This window comes from Chionomys nivalis, chromosome 9, assembly GCF_950005125.1.
Source record: "Chionomys nivalis chromosome 9, mChiNiv1.1, whole genome shotgun sequence".
In the NCBI taxonomy this organism is placed as follows: Eukaryota; Metazoa; Chordata; class Mammalia; order Rodentia; family Cricetidae; genus Chionomys; species Chionomys nivalis.
Genome location: NC_080094.1, coordinates 53,759,563 through 53,772,135, shown reverse-complemented (window position 1 = coordinate 53,772,135; position 12,573 = coordinate 53,759,563). Strand labels below are relative to the sequence as shown.

General features: G+C 39.8%; 1 protein-coding gene across 1 annotated transcript in view; it reads right to left on the bottom strand.

The window, feature by feature from the left end:
- Positions 1–12,573, bottom strand: part of Ubr1 (ubiquitin protein ligase E3 component n-recognin 1) — a 136,890-nt gene that overhangs the window by 27,604 nt on the left and 96,713 nt on the right. The window contains exons 37-39 of the mRNA XM_057780438.1: positions 11,020–11,116; positions 4,556–4,623; positions 3,021–3,171 (exon numbers count right to left, since the gene is read on the bottom strand). Coding sequence (XP_057636421.1) covers positions 3,021–3,171; positions 4,556–4,623; positions 11,020–11,116 — 316 coding nt within the window. The remainder of the gene's footprint in view (positions 1–3,020; positions 3,172–4,555; positions 4,624–11,019; positions 11,117–12,573) is intronic.

Here is a 12,573-nt window from a genome sequence, read left to right as displayed (position 1 = left end):
TTACTCTGAGAGAATTGACATCATATTGCTGGTTCTTTTTAATTTCCATATAAAGAAAAGTTGCCAACAGGGTTGATAAGATGGCTCAGTGGGCAAAGATACTTACTACCAAGTCTGACAACCTGAGTTCTATACGCAGGACCCATACAGTAGAAGGAGAGAACTGACTCCTGCAAGTCGGCCTGACCTCCACATGATGGCACACAGCATCCCTTCCTTCACAAATAAACAAGTGAGTATGATCCATTTAAGTTAGAAACATATAGTAAGTTTGTAGTGATTTTTTTTTTCATTCAAGTTAAAAGAAGGTAAGTGCTACTTACTGGTAGAATGCATGTTTACATGTCCTAGACCCTGGGTTCAATCCCCAGTAGCGCACATACATACAAAAAGCACAATCATTTTTAAAGTATGTATATGTATGTCTGCATGTGGGTTTGTGTACATGAATATGTGGAGGAAGTAAAGTGAATTTTACATAAGTGAAATGAATTCAAGCAAGCCATTTAATGAGTTTGACAAATGCACACATGTAATGAGATTATTGATTTGTTTATTAATGAACCGAGTTGGGAAGAAGAAAAAGCACCTGCCATTTAAGCATGATAACTTGTCGTCTGATCCCCAGCACCCATCTAAAATCTGGGCTATGGCTATATTTGTCTATGACCCTAGAGCTGGGGTTGAGCAGGAACAGGCAAATCCACGGAGCTTATTGTCTCCCTAACCAGCCTGATCGATGAGCTCCCAGTTCATTGAGAAACCAGCCTCGAAACTAAGGTAGAGAGTTCTTAGACACACCTAACATTGACCTGTAGCCTCCACAGGCAGGCACACACACACACGAACTTAATTGCTATGGAACAGTTTCGGGTTCACAGCAAAACCAAGCAAAAAATATAGAATTCTATATATTTCTGGTAGCACACATGGACTATTTCTATTATCAATATCCAGCACTGTTCATTATAAGTATATTAGTAACAGTTATTTTGACCAAAGTCCATACTTACAAACTGATTCTAAAGTTTAAGCCTAATGTCATGCCCCATGTCTGTAGCCCTATCACCTAGAGGTAAACCAAGAGGACAGGACTGCCAAGAGTTTAAGGCCAGCCTTGGGCTACATAATGAGTAGGACAGCCTGACCTAGGGCGAAACCCTGTTTTTAAAAAGTAGTAAGCCAACAGACAGTAGGAGAGCTCACCAATTTTCCAGGGGACCTGGATTCAGTTTCTAGCAGCCACTTCAGATGACCTACTACAGCCCTGCACTACAGCCTCAGAGGATCTGATGCTGCTAGCCTATGCAGGCACCTGCATTCAGTACGCAAACCCACATGCAGATACACATTACATAATTAAAAATAATAAAAATAAATCTTTGAAAAGAGATTATGCAAAGAGGCAAAAAGTCCTAAAAGAGCCAGTTTAGTATTGAAGAGTAGAATAGGGCTGGAAGGCTAACTTCACCTGACTCAAGACTATTTCCCAAGTTTACATTAAGGTTCACTCATGATGTTCCACATCCCATGGGTTTGGGGAAAGATATATACATATATTATACAGACTAGCCTCACTGTCTCTGTGCCTTTCTACATTCATGGAAATCACATTTCCATGGAAAACTCAGTTCTGCCTTCTCTAGAATGTCTTATAGTTGGACCCATAAAGCACCTTTCACACTGGCTTCTTCAACTTCATATATACATATATGCATTTTCAAGACTGTATAGCTCATTTCTTTATAGAGCTGAATTATGATATTCCACTGTCTGGATGTACTACAAATTATTTATCAATCATGTAATGTCTATCCTGGTTGCTTCCAAGTTTTCCCTATTAGCATATGATAAAATTATATTTAGTTTTTGTTGATTAATATTCTCCCTCTTCAAAAATGAACCCCACGTATGTAGTGCCCATGGTGGTCAGAAGAGGAAGTTGAATGCCCCAGAACTGAAGTTGCAGACAGTTGAGAGCTACCGTATGGGTACTGAGAAAGGAACCTAGAAGAGCACCAGTGATGTTGACCACTGAGCTATCTTTCCAGGTCTCTCTAAGATATTTTTTTTTAAATCTGTATTTTCTTTAAATTACTTGAATTTTCAGTAGGTTTTATTGGCCACTGTTATCTAGAACCAAGCTTCATGTATTTTTTATAGCTTGTTGGTTTTTACATTACATATGTGATATATGGTATGCATGTGTTTGTTTGCGTCCACTTGCACATGCATGTGCAGGTATGCATACAACAGGAAGCCCAAAGCTGATATTGAATGTCTTCCTTTATCATGTTCCACTTTATTTATTTATTGGGGCAGGGTTCCTCACCAAAGCCGGAGCTTGCCAATTCCAGCTTGTTTAGCTAGTCTGTTTGTTCCATGGATCCCTTGTCTTCATTTGCTATTCATGACTTGACTCTTAAAGAACACTTAGAACTTGAAAATGTTATATTCATGTGACTGGAGTCATAATTCAAAAAGCATTCAACGAGTACTTATCAGGGAGAACAAGGTTGCCAAATACTTGAGGCTAAGAGGAGTGGGTTTTAAAATATGATTGTTCTCTGTAATCAGGAAACACGTGTGAGGCAGGAGGAATGGAAAGAAAGGAGAAGTGGGGTGAGGAGTGGAATTAGCTACAAATAACTGAAATAAAGTAACTGTAGCCATGTTACAAGGTAAGCAACATACTATCCTTGTAGCTGAAAGAATGGGTTCCTGGAAGCCTTGATGAAGGCAAAACCTGTGTGGGTAGGAATAAACTTGGAGAGACATTGACAATGAGAATTTCGAAGAAAAGAAGAAAAACAGGTCCTAACAGTCCCTCCACACATCTAAAGAGTAGCTGGAAATTAGATGATCAAGTATCTTAAGCTAATTATTATTAGCCTCTCATAACTTACCCTGCCTTGACCCGTTTAAATATATACCATGATTAACACAAGCGTAATTCATCTGTCAATAAAGCATGGGTAAATGTTACTTAGAGTCAACACAAACTGAGAAGGGAGTCTTACCTGTGTCTGCTGTAAGAAGTATCTGAAGCATGTGTGCCATGGTGATCAAATGGAAGAGATAAAGGTGGTTATATGAAGAACTAACGGAAGAGGGCTGCAGGTCAACAGTGTCATCCCAGTATAAGGACGGGAATGCTAACACAGCACCTACCTACGGAATGAAAAGGGGCATCAGCAGGAGAGCAATGAAAGGCCAAGACAAACCAATCTCCTAACTAAATGCAAAAGGTACCAAATGACCCAGGGCTTTTTTTTTAAAATAACCATCATAATTTTCCCAGTTATAGTCAACAGAATATCTTAGAATATAATTATAATATACCATTAATTGTAGAGAAAGGCCATCACCAAGCCAGTTAACCCTTTGCTGAGTCTACTTATTATAGGCCTAGATAGTCATTCTCTCCTTTAGAATAGTCATTCTGAAGATTCTTTATTACAAACATTTGGAAGCTCTTAAAAAATACTGATACACAGGGCTTCATCCCAACCCAACAAAACCAAACTCTGACGTAAAGTCCAATTGCTAGGATTCTTTTTAAAACTCCCCAGGAGGTTCCAAAAGAGTCAGGGTGGACAGCTACCGAATACAGGCTTAGATTATGAAGTACAAATGAGGAGTTGGGATTGGTTAATCCAATACCCACAAAATCCACGGTTTCAATTTTACTACTATTTTCTTCACTGGCAGGCTTAAAAGAATAAGATTGTTGCAAGGATAGGAAAATTCTTCATAAAACTCACAAGAGTTGCTACCTGTCCATGGGTGTTTTAAGGAAGCCTCCATGTACTTAGAACATGGTCTCTATCACTAAATAACTAATGGTTATAGCTTACATGGTAATACATTACATAAGATATGAATAGTTAGAAAAAGGGAGTGATAAGGAGCCATAACAGACTGTTAACAAATATAATCAACTGCAAGATCAATTACAAATTTAAAAAGAAAATGTGTTTTCTTTTTTAAAAATAATTTTGATGTCTTGGTGAAATCTGTAGTATTTTCTTTCTTTTATTTATTTATTTTTTTTTTGTTTTTTTTTTTTTGGTTTTTCGAGACAGGGTTTCTCTGTGGCTTTGGAGCCTGTCCTGGAACTTGCTCTGTAGACCAGGCTGGTCTCGAACTCACAGAGATCCGCCTGCCTCTGCCTCCCGAGTGCTGGGATTAAAGGTGTGCGCCACCATCGCCCGGCACTGTTCTTTTTTTTGTTTTGTTTTGATTTTTTCGAGACAGGGTTTCTCCGTAGCTTTTTTTTTGGTTTTTCGAGACAGGGTTTCTCTGTGGTTTTGGAGCCTGTCCTGGAACTAGCTCTTGTAGACCAGGCTGGTCTCGAACTCACAGAGATCCGCCTGCCTCTGCCTCCCAAGTGCTGGGATTAAAATCTGTAGTATTTTCAAAAAGAAAGGATATGACATTAAAAATGGCTTGACAAATAAAATTTTACCATTGTGAACAGCAAGCATGAATTTAAATAAGAAAAACATGAAATTATAAACTTGATGACTTCAAAATAATTTTACTGAACACTTACCAAAACATGAAATAGATCTACAGATAGAAGGCATGGTGTATCTTCTGATTGTAGATTAGGAAAAACAACTAAAACAGAAGTTAATGTAATTCAGTCAGTAAGGCAAAAATGTACTTGAATAAAATGCAAATTGGAAGCATTGAATGAAAATACAATGTGGCTAGAGAGACCAGAGAAACTAGTATAACACACTTCTAAGATATGGCTGTTATAATAAAAAGGAAACTGAACAGGACAAAAGACTATCAGATAGTCTTGTATACAGCTTAAGAGGTGAACAAGAAAACTTAGGAGGAAGCAGGGTAGTGATGGTACATGCCTTTAATAAACAAGCAAAAAAATGAATAAATAAAATAATATTTAGAAGGGAAACTGAAATAGCGATTGCTCAAGAAACAGTTGTGGAAACAACAATGCATGCTTATCAAGTGTAGGGCCAAGGCTCACTTCCTAGCAGCCCTACCTTTTGAAATGCTAAATGACTAAGACTTGGCTTGTGCACCCATGATTGAAGCCTTGTGCTTGCTATGCCAGAGCTGATCTGACCTACCCCATGCCCCTGCCACATCAAATGACAAAAGTATCTGTTCAACTATGTTCATAGCAGCATTGTTTGTAATAGCCAAAACCTGGAAACAACCTAGATGCCCTTCAATAGAGGAATGGATGAAGAAAGTGTGGAATATATACATATTAGAGTACTACTCAGCAGTAAAAAACAATGACTTCTCGAATTTTGCGTGCAAATGGATGGAAATAGAAAACACTATCCTGAGTGAGGTATCCCAGACTCAAAAAGAGGAACATGGGATGTACTCACTCATAATCGGTTTCTAGCCATAAAATAAAAGACATTAAGCATATAATGTGTGATCCTATAGAAGCTAAATAAGAAAGTGAACCCAAAGAAAATCATATAGTCATCCGCATGGAGAGGGGGAAGTAGACAAGATTCCAGGGCAAAAACTGGGAACTTGCGGGTGAGGTGGCATGGGGCAAAGGGGAAATGGGATGAGAAATATGAGAAGGGGAGGATGGGAGGGGCTCGGAGGATTGGGATGGTTGGGATATAGGAAGGATGGATACGGGAGCAGCGAAGTATATATCCTATCTAAGGGAGCCATCTTAGGGTTGGCAAGAGACTTGACTCTTGAGGGGTTCGCAGGTGTCCAGGAATATGTCCCCAGCTGGTACCTTGGGCAACTAAGGAGAGGGAACCTGAAATGACCCTATCCTATACTGATGAATATCTTGCATATCACCTTAGAACCTTCATCTGGCGATGGATCGAGGTAGAGACAGAGTCTCAATTTGGAGCAACGGTCTGAGCTCTTAAGGTCCAAATGAGGAGCAGAAGGAGGGAGAACATGAGCAAAAAATCAGGACCACGAGGGATGCACCCACCCACTGTGACAGTGGAACTGATTTATTGGGAGCCCACCAAGGCCAGCTGGTCTGGGACTGAATAAGCATGGGTTGATTCCGGACTCTCTGAGCATGGCGGTCAATGAAGACTGATGAGAAGCCAAGGACAATGGCACTAGGTTTCGATCCTAATACATGAACTGGCTTTGTGGGAGCTTAGCCTGTTTGGACGCTCACCTTTCTGGACGTAGATAGAAGGACCTTGGTCTTCCCGCAGGGCAGGGAATTTGGACTGCTCTTCAGTATCGAGAGGGAGGGGGAATGGAGTGGGGGGAGGAGAAGAGGAGTGGGGATAGGGGGAGGGAAGTGGGGGGAGGGCAATATTTGGGAGGAGGGGAGGGAAATGGGATATGGGGAGCAGGTGGAAATTTTAATTAAAAAAGAATAAAAATAAATAAATAAGTAAAAAAAAAAAAAAAAAAGGCTTTTTTTTTTTGATTTTTCGAGACAGGGTTTCTCCGTAGCTTTTGGTTCCTGTCCTGGAACTAGCTCTTGTAGACCAGGCTGGCCTTGAACTCACAGAGATCCGCCTGCCTCCGCCTCCCGAGTGCTGGGATTAAAGGCGTGCGCCACCACCGCCCGGAAAGAAAGGCTTTTATAAAAAACATTCTATCACTTTCCCACCAATTGAACATTTTTAAATGCTGTGTGACGTACAGTATGTGAACAGATTTAGGATGATGAGCAGGGAGAGCTTGCAAAGGAAATGAGGACACAGAAAACCTTCCTAAGGCTGGAGGGATGGCTCAGCGGTTAAGAGCACTGCTGCTCATCCAGAGGACGGGGGCTTCAATTCCCAACACCCACATGGCAGCTCACAACTGTCTGTAACTCCAGTTCCAGGGGATCTGACACCCTCACACAGACATACAAGCAGGCAAAATACCAATGTACATTAAAACAAACAAATAAATAAGAAAGATTTAAAAAGAAAAGAAACAAAATCCATTAACAACAAAAAAAGAAAAGACAACCTTCCTGTACAGAATTAGATAACACATTATAGACAGCCTGAATGTAATATATTTTTATGAAAATATCTCGAAGCTGGAGAGATGGGCTCAGCGGTTAAGAGCACTAATTGTTCTTCCAGAGGTCCTGAATTCAATTCCCAGCAACCACATGGTGGCTCACAACCACCTATAATAAAATTTGGTGCCAACTTCTGGCCTGCAGGGATACATGTAGGCAGAACATTGTATACATAACAAATAAATCTTTTTTTTAAAAAAAAAAGAAAAAATAAAATATCTCTTAAACTCAAAAGGTACTAGAACATAAAATTGAGTTAATAATATGCCTTGGATTCACTTAGGACTTGCCTTTTTATCTTCCCTGTTTATTTAGCCTACCTTTAAGAGAACAATATAACAACCAACAATAAATGCCTTAGGTTCCCTCAGTATCCAGCTTTTACAACCAAAACTAATACATTATGTAACTTCCATGCCCCTGACCCAGAGAGCGATACAAGTGTGTAAATATGTGTGTTATGGCAATTATTCGAAAACAGCAAACATGTTGAAAGTGATCTTATACAACAAATACCTCCCATATATACTGGAAACAGCACATGGATATTGCTTAATAACACTATGTTTGCAGTACTGAGTGCTTTGGGGTCATTTGGAATCAATTGTGTAAGTATCACTTGTAAAGCTCTGTTTTTTTTTTTTTAAATAATTAACTTTATTTTATGTGCATTGATGTAAAGGTGTCAGACCCCCTGAAACTGGGGTTACAGACAGTTGTGGGCTGCCATGTGGGTGCTGGGAATTGAACTCAGGTCCTTTGGAAGAGCAGCCAGTGCTCTTGACCACCGAGCCATCTCTGCAGCCCCAAAGCTCTGGTTTTTTTTTTTTTGGTTTTTTGAGACAGGGTTTCTCTGTGGTTTTAGAGCCTGTCCTGGACCTAGCTCTTGTATACCAGGCTGGTCTCGAACTCACAGAGATCCGCCTGCCTCTGCCTCCCGCCAAAGCTCTGTTAAAGATGTAAAGTATCCCTTATTTCTTCCCCATACAATGTATTTCTGTCCTGTTCAACAAGCACAGAATGAAGCCCTTTATTAGGAACAAGACATAGCAAGAGAGCCAGACATTAGGTAGGTATAGACAGACAAGTCAGGAATTATAAGCTACAGACAAATGAAAGACACGGGGAGAAAAGCAGAAAATTCAATCTTAGGCTTATAATCTTGGCACAGGAGAAGAAAGAAGCATCCTTGGGGCTCACTGGCCAGACCAATTAGCTTAACTGATTAGCTTCAGACAAATGTGAGACCTTGTCTCAAAGAAGATCACCTTTCTAAGGATGACATTCTAAGGTTGCTGTCTGACACCCATTCACACATGTGTATACATACGTACACACACAAACACATTTCAAAAATAATCACTTTACACCAATACAGGTCTCTATAACTAGAATTCTACATTTCTCTCAAGTTTTCTGTCAGTCATTTCAGTTCAAACCTTGTCCTTGTCCTTGCCTAATCCAGTCAAATTCCCTCCTTAGTTCTGCTGTTGCATTTGATGCATGGATTGTGTCTAATTTTTAACTTCCTCTAATTTAAACCTCTGTAATTAGTTCAGAACATCATTACCCAAAACTTTTCAAACATTCCCAATAACTAAAAAAAAAAAAACCCTGTATTCTGGGGCCTTGAGAGATGGCTTGGTCTAACCAAGTACTTGCTACACAAGCAGTTTGAGCTCCAGGATTTATATCCAAAAGCCATGTGGGGTAGAGTGTATTTGTCCCCAGTCCTGACAAGGGTAGAGATCACTGGGGCTTGCTGGGCAGTTAGCTTAGCCTTGGTGGCAAGTTCCAGCCACCAGGAGACAAAGATGAAGATGAAGAAGACGATGATGAGGAGAAGGAAAAGGAGAAGGAGGAGGAGGAGGAAAAGGAGGAGGAGGAGGAGGAGGAAAAGGAGGAGGAGGAGGAAAAGGAGGAGGAGGAGGAAAAGAAGAAAAAGAAGAAGAAGAAGAAGAAGAAGAAGAAGAAGAAGAAGAAGAAGAAGAAGAAGAAGAAGAAGAAGAAGAAGAAGAAGAAGAAGAAAAAGAAGAAAGGTAAACAGAGCCTGAGGAAGAACATCCCCTAAAGAAGCAGTCCTCTAGCCTCCATACTTCTGTGCACACATACCCCACCCCTTACAAGCACCAGCACATATACAGACACACACCTATGTACACACATATACATAAAATAAAAAATACAAAATAATAAGCTAGACATGGTAGCATACATCAGAAATCCCGGCACTAGGAAATCAGAGGCAGAGGACCAGGAGTTCAAGACAAAAACATCAGAATAACATTACATCTTTTATCAGTATAAAACCCAGGAAAGAAAGGAATGGTGTCTTTCAAGCCCGGGAGGTAAGTAACTAACTGTAAACCAAACATTGCTATTCTCAGCAAAGACATCTCTTTAAGTTGATGGAGAAAGAAAAACATTTCAAGACACAAATGCAAACAATTGATGACAACTGAGCTAGCACTGCAGAAACTGCTAAAGGAATACTATACATATGAAAAGAAGAAAGACAGTTTTACCCAAAAGAACACAGGAAACAATACATTCTATGGGAGGAAAATAAACCCAGAGCTGAGAGAATCAAGGAGAACCAACACGGGAAATCAGCAAACCCCAAATACTAACAGAGGAGGAGAAGAGAACTATCAGTAATTCAGTCAACCAGAACATTAACTAAAAAAAATTACAGAACATATGATTTCTCTCCAAATTTCTTCAAAATTGCTCTCAAAATAACTTTAAATAGAAAGCTCTCCATTAGTCTATTAAAAGACACAGATAAACTGACTAGTTTGTAAAACCAAAGTCCAATTATCTATCTATTCTTGTACTATTCTATACTATTCACATAAGTAGGAAAGACACTAAGAGAACTGAGCCAAAGGACGGACCCAGTGTACTAGTGGAAGCCATAAGCATGCTGGCCTAGCAACTCTTACATCTGATAGAGCAGCCTTCACCCCATAGCGAGACAGAAGAGACAAACAGGGCCCTACATATTAATATTATCAAGAAGATGTCTAACGATATAAACAAAATAATCCTAAGCCTACTACCTACTATACACTGACGCATTATATACTTTATCAACTATTTACAATACATTTTTTTTTTTTGAGACAGAGTCTCTCTGTATTTCTGTATTTCTGGCTGGCCTTGAACTCAAAGATCTTTTTGTCTCTTCCTCCCAAGTGCTGGAGTTACAGGTGGGCACCGCCATGCCTGGCTATAATATTCTTTTTTTGTTTGTTTGTTTCAAGATAGAGTTTCTCTGTAGCTTTGGTGCGTCTCCTGGAACTAGCTCTTGTAGACCAGGCTGGCCTCGAACTCACAGAGATCCGCCTTTCTCTGCCTCCCGAGTGCTGGGATTAAAGGCGTGCGCCACCACCGCCCGGCTAATATTCTTAATACATAAAAAATGTTTTATGATCTCACTATACTTAGGATATTTTCATTAAAAAGAAATGTTAGTCATGATCATTTCAGTTCTCAGTTTTGTTCTAGAAGTTGCTCTATAGATAAGGCTGGCCTCAAACTCACAAAGATTCACCTGCCTCTGCCTCTTACGTACTGGGATTAAAAGGGTGTGCTACCATGCCCAGCTCCAAAAGTATAAATTATTTTTTCTTTCTTTCTTTTTCTTTTTCTTTTCTTTTTTTTTTTTCAAGACAGGGTTTCTCTGTATAGCCTTGGTGCCTGTCCTGGAACTCACTCTGTAGACCAGACAGGCCTCAAACTCACAATTTCCTCTGTCTTTTGAGTATTGGGATAAAAGGTATGCACCAATATTGCCCAGCTTCAAAAGTATAAATTTTTAAAATAATATTGCAATCATTATGGGGTAATTGTGAATCAACTCATTGGGGCAAGTGTGCTGCAGGCAGCTGGATTTTATAACTGAGCATTCAAAATTAGTACAGTATGTCATTTCCTAATAAATATACTGCATAAATGCAGAAAAATACATATACAAGCTATCATAATAATTGAAAAGTCCCTACCTGACAGGAGACGAATCAGATGTTTCTGTATCAGGACCTGAGGACAGGTAACCCTCTGTGCAACCGCAAACTGCATTAATGCTTTCAGACCGTTATGCTAGATTGTGAGAGAGGTAAGATAAAATGATGAGGGAAGAGCACAGAGTTAGATCAGGACAATAAACAACCAATCCTAGCCTACTATACACCGATGCACACTTGATCAACTATTTACAATACTCTATTTTTCTCTTTATTTTTCTCTTTCTTTCTTTCTTTCTTTTTTTTTTTTTTTTTTGAGACAGGGTCTATGTATTCTTGGCTGGCCTTGAACTCAGAAATCTTTTTATCTCTGCTTCCTAAGTGCTGTAGTATAAGGTGGGCACCACCATTCCTGGCTACAATATTCCTAATACAAAAAAATGTTTTATGATCTCACTATACTTCTCATTTTTCCATTAAAAAGAAATGTTAGCCATGGTAAGAAAACATGGAACAACTGAAAACACCTTCTGCTTTCAAGAAGCAGGATGTGACCTACAGGGACATGCACTGTGGACTGTCAGAAAACCAGGAGGGAAAGGCAGTGTCCAGTGAGAGATGGCAGTCTAGGTATCCATCTTGCTTTCGCAGGGCTAGGAGCAAACTTTGCAAAACAAAAAGCCAACAACATAGCTATCAAGGTGTATTTCATGATTCTTCAGGGATATTGGCAAGAACTGAAGAGACAGGCAAGAATTACTATTATTATTGTATTGTTGTTATTATTATTGGTGATGAAAGTTTCATTAAGAATCTCATGTATGCTAGGCAAGCATTAAACACACTTCTTGAATACTTACTAGTTAGCAGGGCTGCCTGTTCTTTTAATTTAAAAAATATTATTTATTTATTTATTTTTGGTTTTTCGAGACAGGGTTTCTCTGTGGTTTTGGAGCCTGTCCTGGAACTAGCTCTTGTAGACCAGGCTGGTCTCGAACTCACAGAGATCCGCCTGCCTCTGCCTCCCGAGTGCTGGGATTAAAGGTGTGCACCACCACCGCCCGGCAAAAAATATTATCTATTTATTTTGTGTGTATGCACACACATTTGTGGAGGTCAAAGGATAACTTGTAGGAGTAGGTTCTATCCTTCCAGGTGTGTCCAGGATACTGAACTCAGATCACCAAGCTCAGTGACAAGTTCTTTTACCCACTGAGCATTTCACAGACCCCAGGGTTGTCGTGTGTGTGTGTGTGTGTGTACCTGTATGCCCATGTGCAGATTACTTTGATAAATTTGTGACAAGCTAGGGTCACTGGGGAAGAGGAAACCCAAGTTGAGAAAATGTCCCCATTAAATTGACCTGTAGGCAAGCATGTGAGACATTTTCTTGATTAATGATTCCTACAGCAGGTAGTGCTACTCCTGGGCAGGTTGGTGGTCCTGAGGTATGTAAGAAAGCAAACTGAGCAAGCTATTTTGGTCAAAGCAATATAAACCTAGCGAACAAAGTATGTATATGTTGGAGCACACGCAGAGGTCAGAGACAAGTTGGGTAAATTTGCATCTCCTTCCACCATGTCTACTCTGGGG